Below are 16,669 nucleotides of genomic sequence, written 5' to 3' on the forward strand. Positions count from 1 at the left end.
ACATTCAACTATGTAAAGACTAAAGTATTTCATATGATTAGTTCATTCATTCAGATCTAGGATGTGTTATCTTAGTGTTGCCTTTATGTTTTTGAGCAGTGTATTTTGCCCATTATGAAATAAGGCCACGTGATGGTGGTGCTGCTAAACATTGGGTTTCTATAGAAAGTAAGACTATATAGGTGCTCCTCTAATGTCAGTAGTTCTATTAGATCTTTTCCAAGTATTAACAACTACCTATATAGCTTGGAGCCACAGGATTGATTTATGTAAATGATACCCCGGGAATGCACCGCACTGAAAACTTCCACTGTTATATCTTAATGCCTGTACTTTTGATCTAAATGTGTCTAGCTGGGTTTCCAAAGGCATTTCCCTGATCTTGCATTTATTTGACAAAGACTTGTTGCTCTCGTTTGGCGACCTGCATGCAAAATACAATTTACCCTCATCTGACATTTTTCTTTATTTACATTTACGCACTTACCTCAATGTCCCATGATGCTTCCTTGTTCCTTAAAGTTCCCTTTCAGTTATTTTTGTTATCTACTAGGTAAAGAAAAAAAGGAAATTTCCAAAGTCTATAACACTTTTGAATCTATCTGGACAACAACCAAACTAAATCCAATCATATGCTGTTATGGGATTCAGATCTACAGAGAGGGAAACATTTTTTTTTAATCTGCTCATGATTTTGTACGTTTGCCCAATGACTAAGAAATGACCATCATTTTATTGGTAGGTTTATGTAAACAGTGAGAGACAGAATTACAACATACAAATCCAGAAAAAAATGCATTTCCAAGAAGTTATGAATTGATTTGCATTTTGCTATCAGCAAGATTTCTGTCTCCCATTTGTCTTTTATACAGGTAACGGGCTGAGATTACGAGCACTCTCTTAAAGGGGGTGCACTTAATCTTACTTTGTTACCTGGATAAAAGACCCCTGTCCACAGAAGCAATCAATAAATCAGATTCCAAAATCTCCACATTGCTGTCCAATGTGATGGACAAGATTGTAGACCTACACAAGGCTGGAACGGGCTACAAGACTATCGCCAAGCAGCTTGGTGAGAAGTTTACAACAGTTGGTGCGACTATTAGCAAATGGAAGAAACACAAAATAGCTATTAAACTCCTTCAGTTGGGGGCTTCATAGGTCTCGCCTCGTTGAGTTTTAATGGTCATGAGATCAGTAAAGAATAAGCCCAGAACTACACGGGAGGATCTTGTCAATGATCTCAAGGCAGCTGGGACCATAGTCACCTTTAACCCCTTAAGGACCCAGGACGTACGGGGACATCCCCGCACCCTGGGCTTTAAGGACCCAGGACGTCCCAGTACGTCCTGGCGTTTTCCGGTCCCTGCCGCGCGCCGGGCAGAGATCAGAACCGGATGCCTGCTGAAATGCTTCAGCAGGCATCCAGGGCAAACGCCGAGGGGGGCCATGTCTGCCTCCCATGTCGGCGATCGTCGCAAATCGCGAGGGAAATCGCCCCTGCGATCTGCGCCGATACCGGGCTGATCGGGTCTCTGGGACCCGACTGCCCGGTAATTTTGCATGATCCCGGTTGTCACAGACAGCCAGGACCATGCTGAAGTATAGGAGCGAGGTGGCAAGCCTGCCACCTCCTCCTATCCCCTGCGATTCCTCGGTTAGCTAACTGGACTGCTCCATCTGGTCCCCTTACACTACAACTCCCAGCATGCCCAGACAGCCCTTGGCATCTGGGCATGCTGGGAGTTGCAGTTTTGCAACATCAGGAGGTCCACAGTTTGGAGACCACTGTGCCCTTCCAGATGTTGCAAAACTACACATCCTCAGCATGCCCTTACTGTCCAGGCATGCTGGGAGTTGTAGTTCTGTAACATCTGGCCCTTCAGATGTTGCAGAACTACAACTCCCAGCATGCCTGGACAGTTTTGGCATACTGGGAGTTGTAGTTTTGCAACATCTGGAAGGGCACAGATTGGGAACCACTGTATTAGTGGTCTGCAAACTGTAGTCCTCCAGATGTTGCAAACTACAACTCCAAGCATGCTGGGAGTTGTAGTTCGGCAACATCTGGCTCTAAAGATGTTGCCGAACTACTACTTCCAGCATGCCTGAGAATGTTTGAGAGTTGTGGTTTTGCAACAACTGGAGGCACACTGGTTGGGAAACATTGTCTGTTTCCTAACTCAGTGTTTCCCAACCTGTGTGCCTCCAGCTGATTCAAAACTAAAACTACCAGCATGCACTGATAGACTGTGCATGCTGGGAGTTGTAGTTTTGCAACAGCTGGAGGTCCCCCCTCCTGTGAATGTACAGGGTACATTCACATGGGCAGGGGCTTACAGTGAGTATCAGGCTGCAAGTTTGCGATGCAGAAAATTTTGCGCGGCAGCTCAAACTCGCAGCGGGAAATTTGCTGTAATCCCCCGCCTGTGTGACTGTACCCTTAAAACAAAAAGATATAATTAGAGACAGATAATTGGAGGGTGGAAACTTAAACCACTAAACTAATAGGTCAACCTTAGGTAACCCAAAAATACCCTTGTTTCACAATTATCAAAATTATATTTAAAAGTGCAATGTTTATTTGATATTTCTGCACATTATACTTGTTTAAAATTCACCTTTCCCATAATGTCCCTATTATAAAGATCACTATTCGATATATGTGGTTATTAGACATATATAGAGTGCCTGCAGAAACACCCAAATGTCTATTGAACTAGGACAATGGCAATATAATAAAATCTAAATGGCCCTAAAAACCCTAAAAACACTACACTACACTAACACAAAATAAAATAAAAAGTAAAAAACACTACATATACACATACCCCTACACAGCCCCCTCCCCTCCCCAATAAAAATGAAAAACGTTTGGTACGCCACTGTTTCCAAAATGGAGCCTCCAGCTGTTGCAAAACAACAACTCCCAGTATTGCCGGACAGCCGTTGACTGTCCAAGCATGCTGGGAGTTTTGCAAAAGCTGGAGGCACCCTGTTTGGGAATCACTGGCGTAGAATACCCCTATGTCCACCCCTATGCAAATCCCTAATTTAGGCCTCAAATGCACATGGCGCTCTCTCACTTTGGAGCCCTGTCGTATTTCAAGGCAACAGTTTAGGGCCGCATATGGGGTATCGCCGTACTCGTGAGAAATTGCCTAACAAATTTTGGGGGGCTTTTTCTCCTTTCACCCCTTATGAAAAGGTGAAGTTGGGGTCTACACCAGCATGTTAGTGTAAAAAAAAAAAAATTTTTACACTAACATGCTGGTGTTACCCTATACTTTTCATTTTGACAAGAGGTAAAAGGGAAAAAGCCCCCCAAAATTTGTAATGCAATTTCTCCCGACTACAGACATACCCCATATGTGGGTGCAAAGTGCTCTGGGGGCGCACAACAAGGCCCAGAAGGGAGAGTGCACCATGTACATTTGAGGTGATTTGCACAGGGGTGGCTGATTGTTACAGCGGTTTTGACAAACGCAAAAAAAAAAAAAAAACACATGTGACCCCATTTCGGAAACTACACCCCTCACGGAATGTAATGAGGGGTGCAGTGATAATTTACACCCCACTGGTGTCTGACAGATCTTTGGAACAGTGGGCTGTGCAAATAAAAATTTTTGTACAGCCCACTGTTCCAAAGATATGTCAGACACCAGTGGGGGGTAAATGCTCACTGTACCCCTGGTTACGTTCCTCAAGGGGTCTAGTTTCCAAAATGGTATGCCATTGGGGCTTCCTAAATGCGACATGCAAAATTTGCTCTCAAAAAGCCAAATATGACTCCTTCTCTTCTAAGCACTGTAGTTCGCCCGTAGTGCACTTCAGGTCAACTTATGGGGTACCTCCATACTCAGAAGAGATGGGGTTACAAATTTTGAGGGGTATTTTCTGCTACTAACCCTTGCAAAAATGTGAAATTTGGGGGGAAACACACATTTTAGTGAAAATATATATATTTTTTTATATATGCAAAAGTCGTGAAACACCTGTGGAGTATTAAGGCTCACTTTATTCCATGTTACGTTCCTCAAGGGGTCTAGTTTCCAAAATGGTATGCCATGTGGGTTTTTTTTGCTAAATGCGGCATGCCCCCAAAAACTCCTTCGCTTCTGAGCCCTCTACTGCGCCCTCCGAACAATTTACATAGACATTTGAGGTATGTGCTTACTCAAGAGAAATTGGGCTACAAATATAAGTATACATTTTCTCCTTTTACCCCTTGTAAAAATTCAAAAATTGGGTCTACATGAACATGCGAGTGTAAAAAATGAAGATTGTGAATTTTCTACTTCACTTTGCTGTTATTCCTGTGAAACACCTAAAGGGTTAAAATGCTGACTGAATGTCATTTTGAATACTTTGGGGGGGTGCAGTTTTTATAATGGGGTCATTTGTGGGGTATTTCTAAGATGAAGACCCTTCAAATCCACTTCAAACCTGAACTGGTCCCTGAAAAATTGTGAGTTTGAAAATTTTGTGAAAAATTGGAAAATTGCTGCTGAACTTTGAAGCCCTCTGGTGTCTTCCAAAAGTAAAAACTCATTAATTTTATTATGCAAACATAAAGTGGACATATTGTATATGTGAATAAAAAAATTTGGAATATCCATTTTCCTTTCAAGCAGAGAGCTTCAAAGTTCGAAAAAAGCAAAATTTTCAAATTGTTCATCAAATTTGGGATTTTTCACCAAGGATGCAAGTTACCACAAAATTTTATCACTATGTTAAAGTAGAATATGTCACGAAAAAACAATCTCTGAATCAGAATGATGACTAAAAGCATTCCAGAGTTATTAATGTTTAAAGTGACAGTGGTCAGGTGTGCAAAAAATGGCCGAGTCCTAAGGTGTAAAATGGCTGGGTCCTTAAGGGGTTAAGAAAGTGCTCCTAATCTTAGCTCATTACCTGTATAAAAGCCAGAATGATATTGCTGAATGATAGAGGATCAAATACTTCAAATCAATTCATAACTTATTTGAAATGCGTTTTTCTGGATTTTTGTTGTTATTCTTTCTCTTACTGTTGAAATAAACCCCTTAAAGGAGTACTCCCGCGCGCTTTTTTCATTTTATCCTGTCCGGGCTGCAACATAAAAGAAATCAAACTTTCTCTTACCTGCCAACGAGCCCCCGGAGCTCCGGTACAGGTGTTCGGTCCCCGGGCTGTATTCTTAGCCCGGCACGTCACACGGAGCTTCAGCCTTTCACCGGCCGCAGCGATGTCCGCCTCGGCTGGTGATAAGCTGAAGCGTCGTGTGACGTGCCGGGCTAACAGGAAGTAAGAAGAATACAGCCCGGGGACCGAACACCTGTACCGGAGTGTACCGGAGCTCCGGGGGCTCGTTGGCAGGTAAGAGAAAGTTTGTTTTCTTTTATTTTGCAGCCCGGACGGGATAAAATGAAAAAAGTGCGCCGGACTATTCCTTTAAATATTCACCCCTTAAGGACACAACTCATTTTGACCTTGAGGAAAACAGCCAAGTTTAATTTTTGCATTTTTGTTTTTTCCTCCTCACCTTTTAGGAGACTATTTTAATATTCCATCCACAGAGCCATATGAGGGCTTGGTTTTTGAGGGACCAATTCTACTTTGCAATGATATATTTTATTTTACAAAAATAACTTGTGGAATCATAATTGTTCGGACATTTCCACACATGGTGGTATCAAATATCTTATGTTTTTTTTTTGTAAACAGAAAAAGGGTGGTGATTTATAATATATAAATATTTAATATTTGTATATTTATTTTACACTTTTTAATAGTAATTATTAGATTGCTATGTGCTGCTCAGTACTATGCTATAAGATAGTACAGATCAGTACAATTGGCAATCTTCTTGTACAGCCTTGCTCTGAATGCCAGAGGCTGGTAAAAGACTTCCGGTAGACATTTGGAAGTCATCGAGGCCGGAAGAAGCACATCATCATTGTGCGCGAAACCACCGGCAGTCGCCTATGAGCGTCCCACGCCATGGATGTCTGCTGAGCTGATGGAGGATCCGGGAGAAGGAGCTGGATATTCGGTACCCATGCGGTGAGTGCAGGATTACTTTGTTTTCACTGATATTGCACATTTTTGATTCTGGATATCATTTACCCTAGCACCGCAGAAGGACCTATTTAAACCTATAGAAGGACTGATGGTATCCTTTACCATTCTGGTTGATATGGTAGCAGTAGATACACCACAGTAGTGCCACTTGAACTCTCTTTGTCAATTATTCTGTCATTTCTCCCTGCCGTTTGTGGGACGGTTGGTGCTAGGACCATGACTTTGAGGAAACTTCACCCTGGCATCACGACAATTAAGGGTTAACACCAATATACCCTACACTATCACCAGAACCACAGAAGTATTCATTAAGGTAGTGTTGCAATAGCTGGAGGCACCCTGGTTGGGAAAAATTTACATATGCTGTGAAGATGTATCTAAGCCTTTTAATGTGTGATACTAGCTGCTGTATCTATAAACCTGTAGGTGATATAATTCTTTAACCCACCACTTGTGCAGATAGTGTCAGAGTTCACTGTACTCACTGTATTCATGAGCCCAAAAAAACTCCACATAAGGAAAAAGAAGGGGAAAAAAATGACCACAGAAAAATGGCGCCCGCATAAGAGACAAAGCACACCGCGGCCTCTAGTGACCAGTTTCTTTCCTCCATTCATTTGGAATAACAGCAGCTGCTGGCTCAGTTGGTTGGTTACACGTGTAACCAAGAGCCAATCATAGCTCTCCACATGAGCCGACGTCACTACACGTCTGTACTGTAGCGGTATGGGTCCTGCTCAGAGGTGTCCACACAAATGCCGGATTACTGTATTTCACACTGTATGCGTACTGTAGTTCCGCGCACAGGGAGTAAGATGTGTCCCTCGCCGACCCATGGTTATAAGAAGCTGCAATTATAATAATAATTACGGTAACGTCTTGTTCGTCCTTTCAGTGTTTGCTTGTTCCATTATTTACTGCACTTATGGCTAAACTCAGTGTTCCAATATGGCTGCCGGAGGCTCCGTCAGCGTTGTTTCCCTATAGGAGTCCCATGATGGCTGTCAGTGTCCACAGATTATTTCCCTAGGTAATGATTTACCTGTCAGGGCCCCGTGTTAGCAGTACGAGCGGCGCCAGTGATGTTACCTAGACGTCCTGTCATTGATGTCATCTGTCCGTGTGCTCTTCCGGCAGTGCAGCGGGCAGCCCCAGACGGGGTCCTTCCGAGGAGCGGGCACGCTGTGAGTGTATGAGGTCCCCGGCGGCGGAGAGAGATGTGCGGCTGGAGGTGCCGGTGACAGCTGGAGACATGGACGGAGGGGGAGTGCTCGGCCATGGGGGGCTGAGGCTCCTGGCTTGCTTTCTGGGGGTGTTCGTCTGCTACTTCTACTACGGGATCCTGCAGGAGACAATGTAAGTGTGTGAGGACATTATAACTGTGCACACCTAGACTGTATGCAATGGGGCAGGGGCATACATAGCAAAGGGGCCCCCATATACCTGCAACAGCACATAATAGTTATAAATACATCACTTATAGTATACTCCAGAGCTGCACTCTCTATTCTGCTGGTGGGGTCACTGTGTACATATATTAGTTATTACACAGTGACCCCCACCAGCAGAATAGTGAGTACAGCTCTGGAGTATAATACAGGATATAACTCAGGATCAGTACAGGATAAGTAATGTAATGTATGTACACAGTGACCTCACCAGCAGAATAGTGAGTACAGCTCTGGTGTATAACCCCTTAAGGACTCAGGGTTTTTCGGTTTTTGCACTTTTGTTTTTTCCTCCTTACCTTTTAAAAATTATAACCCTTTCAATTTTCCACCTAAAAATCCATATTATGGCTTATTTTTTGCGTCACCAATTCTACTTTGCAGTGACATCAGTCATTTTACCCAAAAATTCACTGCGAAACTGAAAAATAATCATTGTGCGACAAAATCGCCGAAAAAAAAAGGGCCTTTTGGAACTGTTGGGGGCTTCCGTTTCTACGCAGTACATATTTCGGTGAAAATTACACCTTATCTTTATTCTGTAGGTCCATACGGTTAAAATGATCCCCTACTTATATAGGTTTGATTTTGTCGCACTTCTGGAAAAAATCATAACTACATGCAGGAAAATTTATACGTTTAAAAATGTCATCTTCTGACCCCTATAACTTTTTTATTTTTCCACGTACAGGGCGGTATGAGGACTCATTTTTTGCGCCGTGATCTGAAGTTTTTATCGGTAGGATTTTTGTTTTGATCGGACTTTTTGATCACTTTTTATTCATTTTTTTTTTTAATGGTATAAAAAGTGACCAAAATACGCTTTTTTGGACTTTGAAATTTTTTTGCGCGTACGCCATTGACCGTGCGGTTTAATTAATGATATATTTTTATAGTTCGGACATTTACGCACGCGGCGATACCACATATGTTTATTTTTTTTTTTTTTTACACTGTTTTATTTTTTTTTTTTTTTTACACTGTTTTATTTTTTTTTATGGGAAAAGAGGGGTGATTCAAACTTTTATTAGGGAAGGGGTTAAATGACCTTTATTAACACTTTTTTTTTTTTACTTTTTTTTTGCAGTGTTATAGGTCCCATAGGGACCTATAACACTGCACACACTGATCTCCTATGCTGATCACTGGCGTGTATTAACACGCCTGTGATCAGTGTTATCGGCGCTTGACTGCTCCTGCCTGGATCTCAGGCACGGAGCAGTCATTCGTCGATCAGACACCGAGGAGGCAGGTAAGGGCCCTCCCGGTGTCCGGTCAGCTGTTCGGGACGCCGCGATTTCAACGCGGTGGTCCCGAACAGCCCGACTGAGCAGCCGGGTCACTTTCAGTTTCACTTTAGAAGCGGCGGTCAGCTTTGACCGCCGCTTCTAAAGGGTTAATACCGCACATCGCCACGATCGGCGATGTGTGGTATTAGCCGTGGGTCCCGGCCGTTGATGAGACCGGACCGACGCGATATGATGCAGGATCGCGGCGCGATCACGCTTCATATCGCGGGAGCCGGCGCAGGGCGTAAATATACGTCCTGCGTCGTTAAGGGGATAATACAGGATATAACTCGGGATCAGTACAGGATAAGTAATGCAATGTATGTATTAGGGATCGACCGATTATCGTTTTTTTTTTTTTAGGGCCGATACCGATAATCTGTGGAGGTTAGGGCCGATAACTTATACCGGTATAAGTTAATGGCTATTTATGCCCCCACCCCGCGACACCGCTGTAGATCATTGATTTAAAGCGGGCGCTTTAAATCAGTGCACTGCAGCAGCTTATTCTAATAACATTTTAAGTGTCCTCCTTGATGGTGTATATTTACGCAATAAAAAAATTACGTTAAAAAAACCATGCAAAAAACGGAATTGCGCAATATAGACAGTTAAAACCGTGCTTATATAATGATAAAAGCCCCCAGTGACTTCACCAGCAGAATAGTGAGTACAGCTCTGGAGTATAATACAGGATATAACTCAGGATCAGTACAGGATAAGTAATGTAATGTATGTACACAGTGACCTCACCAGCAGAATAGTGAGTACAGCTCGAGTATAATCCAGGATATAACTCAGGATCAGTACAGGATAAGTAATGTAATGTATGTACATAGTGACTCCACCAGCAGAATATGGAGTGCAGCTCTTAAAAATAAAGCTCAACTGTTATTTTATTTTTTGCAGAACACGAGGGTCATACGGCGAAGGAGAAAACAAGGAGAAGTTTCGTTTTGCACTGTCGCTGGTTTTTGTTCAGTGTGTGGTTAACGCCTTATTTGCTAAATTATGTAAGTGTCATTGGGTGCCCATTGACATTCCTGTCATCATTACATCTAAAGAAGTCCAATCCATGGGTTGTGCATGACATTGCAGCTCTGCTCCACGGGACTGAATTGGGACCTGCCTGCTTTACCAGACACAACCCTCAGACAGAGGTGGCGCTGTTTCTGGAAGGATGTCGCCATGCTTTTCCAATCCTGTACAAACCCCTTAATGGCGACTTAGCTACAGGCATCACAGTTACATCTGGGCCTGTTAGAGTTAATTTTGACACCAGAGCAGGGTTTCCCAACCAGGGTGCCTCCAGGTGTTGCAAAACTACAACTCCCAGCATGCCCGGACAGCCTGTGGCTGTCCGGGCATGATGGGAGTTGTAGTTTTGCAACACCTGGAGGCACCCTGGTTGGGAAATACTGCACTAGAGACTTAATAGTTCCTGTTAGGTGACACTTCACAGCCTGCAGTGCTATAGATGCACATTAGAGCCCCATAGGGAGACATAATACAGCGCTTTACAACTTGACAAATGCTTCTGTTCTCCACTTAAAGGGGTTATCCAGGATATATATATATATATATATATATATATATATATATATATCTCAACTGGCTCCAGAATGTTAAACAGATTTGTAAATGACTTCTATTAAAAAATCTTAATCCTTTCAGTACTTATGAGCTTCTGAAGTTAAGGTTGTTCTTTTCTGTCTAAGTGCTCTCTGATGACACGTGTCTCGGGAAACGCCCAGTTTAGAAGAGGTTTGCTATGGGGATTTGCTTCTAAACTGGGCGTTACCCGAGACACGTGTCATCAGAGAGCACTTAGACAGAAAAGAACAACCTTAACTTCAAAAGCTCATAAGTACTGAAAGGATTAAGATTTTTTAATAGAAGTAATTTACAAATCTGTTTAACTTTCTGGAGCCAGTTGAGATATATATATATATAAGTTTTTCCTGGATAACCCCTTTAAGCAGTGTATCACATGACATCATCTCTTTCTGCTTTGGTGACATCCCTATCCCATTGGCATCAGGCAGTCCCTTTTATCTTTTGCACCTTTGGGATAACAAATGAAGGCCTGTCCCGAAATAGCAAACCGGATTGGGCTGCAATATGCAAAACAGCCTACAGACAGGAGTGGCGCTGTGTATTCAGTGTACATTGACTTCTACTGTGCTCTTTTGCAGTGATTCGATTCTTTGATGCTAAGGCCAAGCCTGACCGCACACAGAATTGGCTCTATGCTGCCTGTTCGCTCTCTTACCTGGGGGCCATGGTGTCCAGTAATTCAGCACTCCAGTATGTAAACTACCCCACACAGGTGAGTTCTGACTGTACCGTCATCCATGACTTGCAGGTCTTCTTATGAAAGCTGCTCCGTATATCCGATCCAGCTGATGATCACATAGGAAAGCTGTGGGTGGCGCTACAGGAATTGGGTCACCATGTAATGCATGGGTGACCTGAACCTGTCAGATCGGGAGCCTTTCTTATGTTTTTAGTTGATGCAATACAATGCAAGAAATAAGCATTTACCGAGCACATGGGTCTCTAACCTACGTTGCAAAATTACATCTTTGGTTGCCAGGGCATTCTGGAGTTGTAGTTTTGCAAGAAGCTGGGGAGCCATTGGTTAGAGACTAGTGACTAAAAGGGGTACTCTGGTGGAAAAAAACTGGTGCCAAAAAGTTTAGCAGATTTGTAAATGACTTCTATTAAAAAAAATCTTAATCCTTCCAGTACTTATTAGCTGGAAATTAGAGGAAATTCTTTTCTTTTCTGATTTCTTTTCTGTCTGACCATAGTGCTCTCTGCTGACACCTCTGTCAATGTCAGGAACTGTCCAGAGCAGCATAGGTTTGCAATGGGAATTTTCTCCTGCTCTGGACAGCTCCTGACATGGCCAGAGGTGTCAGCAGAGAGCACTGTGGACAGACAAAAGAAATAAAATAAAAAATTATTTCCTCTGTAGTATATAGCCACTAATAAGTACTGGAAGGATTAAGATTTTTATAATAGAAGTAATTAGTGCTGGGCAATATACCGGTTCATACCGAATATCGGTGTTTTCTTTTTCTGTAGAGTATGAATTTTTCCCTATACCAGTCGGGGCCCCCCCTCAAATTAATTAATGAATTATCAGCCACAGTGCGCTTGTGAACTAATCACATATGACCCGCAGGCGCTGATCTCTTTTTCCTCGTGTGAGCCGTGGCGCTGGAAATGAGTTGTGAGCCGCGGGCGCATGACGGAGCACGGAAGCTGTCACCTCTCCCTGCAAGCGATAAAAGCCATTGGGCGGGCGCAGCAGAACTTCTGATCAGAGGTGACAGCTTCCGTTCTCTGTCCTGCGCCCGCGGCTCACAACTCATTCGTTTCCAGCGCTGCGGCTCACAGGAGGAAAAGGAGAACAGCGCCTGCGGGTAACATGATTAGTCCCCCGATGTGGGGACAGCGCTGTGGCTGATTCATTCATTCGGTGGGGGGGGGGGGGGGGGGAGGAAAAGCAGGACAGCGCCCACGCACGGCAGCTGATAATTCATTTGAGAGGGAGGGGGGCGTGGAGTATGGTGGTAAGGGGGAAATTAGTGGGAAAAAAAATACCATCAAATACCGTGGAACCTCCGTAAGTTTGAAAAATACCGTGATACACATTCTTGGTCATACCGCCCAGCACTGGAAGTAATTTACAAATCTGTTTAACTTTTTGGCACCAGTTGATATAAAAAAAAAAATAAAAAAATGTTTTCCACCGGAGTACCACTTTAAAGGGGGCATCCAGAGATCCCTCAGTCTGAACCCACGCCTCGGGTTTTGCTTTCACGTTCCGTCACCTTTACGGTCTACCTGTTGGTTAGGGTACTTGGTTGGTTTTCGGTGTGCTACTTTCTGTCTTCCATTCAGTTGTCGCCATTATGGGACAATTTGTACCAGATTACACACATGATGTCAATAATTTGTTTAGACTTTTCATTTACTATGAGCTGCTGTATCCATCTCTTTGCAAAAATCAAGAAAAAACTGACATAAACACATGATAAATCTGATCCTTTCTATGTAAAAAGATCAATTCTATATGAATATTTATGATATATATATATTTGTTGTTAATTTGTTGTTGTTAATAGAAAATGTATATAAAATATATATATATATATATATATATATATATATATATATATATATGTGTCCATGTATGTGTGTGTGTATATATATATATATATATATATATATATATATATATATATATATATATATATATATATACATACACATGGACACCTATCAACACCTAGACATTCCATCTATATGTAAAGGAAAAAAATATATAAAAAATGAATACTAGCAGTGTAAGAATTCAGTGGTCCATTAAGTTACAATATTTATATTTTCCAACCGACCATTGTATGGTGAAACCATTGTATATTAAGTCCATAACTTCATGGAAACCTTGTAATTGGTTCTGAAGCCCCAAAAATGTCATAAAAAATGGGGGAAAATGAGGATTAAAAATAAATAAGTGGATAACTAATATAGATAATGCAAATCCTTACATATAAAAGTAAGAAAGATCTGCTGGAAGCTGTAAATCACTGTGCATGTAGTGCCCTAAGGATAGGTTCACATGTACAGGATCCTGTGCAGATTTGATGCGCAGGATTTGTAACTGCAGATTAGAAGCGGTGCTCAGTCATTTAGTTTACATTGAAATCTGCAGCAGAAAATCCTGCACATCAAATCAGCATAGGTGTGAACGTACCAAAATGGAGCCGCCCGTACAGAACATGTAGTACCTCCCTGTACTGTAGGGGGTGCTACCAGACAGCCAGTCAGTGCATGCACTTTAGTAATACAGGGGATTTACCAGTGAAGTCCCATTCTAATTGGTTAGTTCCAACCATTGACACATTAGGGAAGATTAATCAAAACCTGTGCAGAGGAAAAGTTGCCTAGTTGCCCATAGCAACCAATCAGATTGCTGCTTCCATTTTTTAGAGTTCTTGTCAGAAATGAAAGAAGCGAGCTGATTGGTTGCTAAGGGCAACTAGGTAACTTTTCCTCTGCACAGGGTTTACTAGATCTCCCCACATTGTACAGATCTGGACTGTCTGTACATTGTATGTTGAGTCTGGTTTCAGGTTACAATGGTCCAGAAAAGACCATTGTATGTTAAAAAAAAATATTGTAACCATAGGCCATTGTAAGTTGAGGGATCACTGTATTAAGTGTTGTACTAAAGTATTCACATTACAGGACGGTATATTAGAAGAGGGATATGAAATGAAAGCTGGTTTCGGGTATAGTGGGTGTGGGGGGAGACGTCTGGGGGCTTTTCTCTAGATCACCAGGGGTCCCAGTGCTCAGACACCCCATCATTGTAGACCTATCCCCTATCTTGTGGATAAGGGATTAGTGTTTATGGTAGGAAAACGCCTATAAATATGAAGAATATGCCTCCGTTGGTGTTTTTTTTATTATGTGACCTATTTGTAACACATGTTTTGTTTTGTAGGTGTTGGGGAAATCCTGTAAGCCTATCCCAGGTAAGATGATCTGCCATGCAGCTCCCATGTAGCATAACCTTCAGTTCTCCGTAAAGCCATGTTGCTGACGCTTGGCCTTTTGGGGATACACATGGTGTAACCCAACACCTGCTTCTTTCCTGTCATCTTCCAGTCAATACATTCTCTTTGACCTTTGCTGACACATGATTCTCTGTACTAAATTAAACCTCCCATGCCTTCGCCTGCTGCTGTATACTGCCGGGGGAATATTCTATACAGACATGCGGCTTCCATGGGCTCCCTGCAATGAGAAATACATCAGCCAATAGTTATGTGCACATTGTAAGTGCACCCTTAAAGGGGTACTCCGGCGCTAAGGGACCCCCGTGATCTTGCATGCAGCACCCGTTACAATCAGCCCTCGGAGAATGTTCGCTCCGGGTCTGATTACTGGCAATCACAGGGCCGGAGCATTGTGACGTCACGGCCCCGCCCCCGTGTGACGTCACTCTCCACCCCCTCAATGCAAGCCTATGGGAGGGCGTGTGACACGCCCCCCCATAGGCTTGCATTGAGGGTGCGGAGCGTGACATCACATGGGGCGGGTCCAACTCAGTAGGGACTCATTAGGATATAGAACTCGAACTTGATGGACTCCGGTCTTTTTTCAACCTTATGAACTATGTTACTATGACATTATTGTGGGGTACATTTTATATTGAGAGAAACATAAATTCTGGGGATTTATTATTAAAGGGGTACTCCGCTGCTCAGCACTTGGAACAAACTGTTCCGAACGCTGGAGCTTGTGATGTCAGACCTGCCCCGCCCACTCAATGAAAGTCTATGGGAGGGGGTGTGGTGGCAGTTACGCCCCCTCCCATAGACTTGAATTGAGGGAGCGGTGTGTGTGATGTCATGAGGGGTGGGGCTATGACGTCACAAGCTCCTGGCTCCAGCGTTTGGAACAGTTTGTTCAAAACGCTGAACAGCAGAGTACCCCTTTAAACTATATCCTGTGGGATATTTAAAGGAATTGCCTAAGGATTACATTATATAAATATATATATATGGCTTATACAATGCAGTGCAATACCTGTTGCAGTGTATTATGCCTCTGGCTCGGCTTCTGTCAGACATGGGAACCGTTGTTTGGACCACGGCTGCCATGGCAGAAGTTGGCACCCCACAATTGTGTTGCGGGGTTGCAGATTTGGTGACGGAGACTCTCCTTCCGCTAAGGTCTCAGATGGCACAGTTGTTATATAGCAAGTGGTTAAACAGTGGAGCTGCTGCAGCAAGTTATTCGTATGTTCTAGGGACCCCCGCTATATGGTGTGGGCTGAGCCCTCTCCATCACTGTGTCGTGTGTACAGCAGATAGCACTAACTCTTTGGTGGCAGCATTGGAAACATACAGGCCCTGATTTACTAAGAGTGGAGTATAGTTTTCTTTGTGAGTTTTTACAAGTCTATTTACTAAGCTTTCCCTATACTTTTCACTTTTCCCTACATTTGGCTCTGATCTGTGGGGTTTTTCTCAGCTCAAATCCACCACATTTTATGTGGAAACCTTAGTAAATATGTTGGGATTTTTCGAAAATGTCAAGGACATTCCCCCTTTTCACGATGGCCACACCCCCTTTTCGGATTTTCTCTGTCAAGATGGTCGTTTATTTTTTATTCTGACACAATCTGGCGCACATTATGGGGCAGACAGAATTTCTGGCGCACAACCCTACAAAACAAGTCTGGTTTACAATAGTAAATCAGGGCCACAATGTCCACTTGAATGTCAGGGCTGCTCTAGGGCCCAGAGGTTAACCCCTCCCCCCCCCCCCCCCCCCCCCACACACACACACACAGACTGGGTGTATCTTAGGCCGCTTTCACACTATAGAATTATCCATTTTAAAGATCCCTTATAATGATCCGTTAACAAAACCATTAAAAACGGCCTTTACAAAATCCCATTATAGTCTATGGGATTTTTACATTACCGTATTTTTCGCCGTGTAAGACGCACTTTCTCTTCCCCAAAACTGGGGGGGAAAAGTTGGTGCGTTTTATACGGCGAATACGCCCATATCGCGGATGTCCCTGAGGCCATCAACGGCCGGGACCCGCGGCTAATACAGGACATCGCAAATCGCGGTAATGCCCTGTATTTAACCCTTCAGACGCGGCGATCAAAGCTGACCGCCGCGTCTGAAGGGAAAGTGACACTAACCCGGCTGTTCAGTCGGGCTGTTCGGGACCGCCGCGATTTCACCGCGGCGGTCCCGAACAGCCCGACTGAATAGCCGGGTTAGTGCTTACAGGACACCGGGGGGGACCTTACCTGCCTCCTCGGTGTC

The 16,669-nt window shown here is 43.3% G+C and overlaps 1 protein-coding gene across 8 annotated transcripts in view; it reads left to right on the forward strand.

Annotated features, from left to right (window-relative positions):
* SLC35B1 (solute carrier family 35 member B1) overlaps positions 1–16,669 on the forward strand; it is a 78,624-nt gene that overhangs the window by 40,998 nt on the left and 20,957 nt on the right. For 3 of the 8 annotated variants that reach the window (XM_056548325.1, XM_056548327.1, XM_056548326.1), the window contains exons 3-6: positions 7,201–7,419; positions 9,710–9,813; positions 10,996–11,129; positions 14,322–14,352. In XM_056548325.1, the coding sequence (XP_056404300.1) occupies positions 7,201–7,419; positions 9,710–9,813; positions 10,996–11,129; positions 14,322–14,352 (488 nt within the window). Of the gene's footprint in view, positions 1–6,025; positions 6,046–6,750; positions 6,935–7,038; positions 7,094–7,200; positions 7,420–9,709; positions 9,814–10,995; positions 11,130–14,321; positions 14,353–16,669 lie in introns of those variants that run through there. The other 5 variants (XM_056548328.1, XM_056548329.1, XM_056548330.1 and 2 more) reach the window with 5 other exon arrangements.

Source organism: Hyla sarda, chromosome 12 (genome assembly GCF_029499605.1).
Source record: "Hyla sarda isolate aHylSar1 chromosome 12, aHylSar1.hap1, whole genome shotgun sequence".
NCBI lineage: Eukaryota > Metazoa > Chordata > Amphibia > Anura > Hylidae > Hyla > Hyla sarda.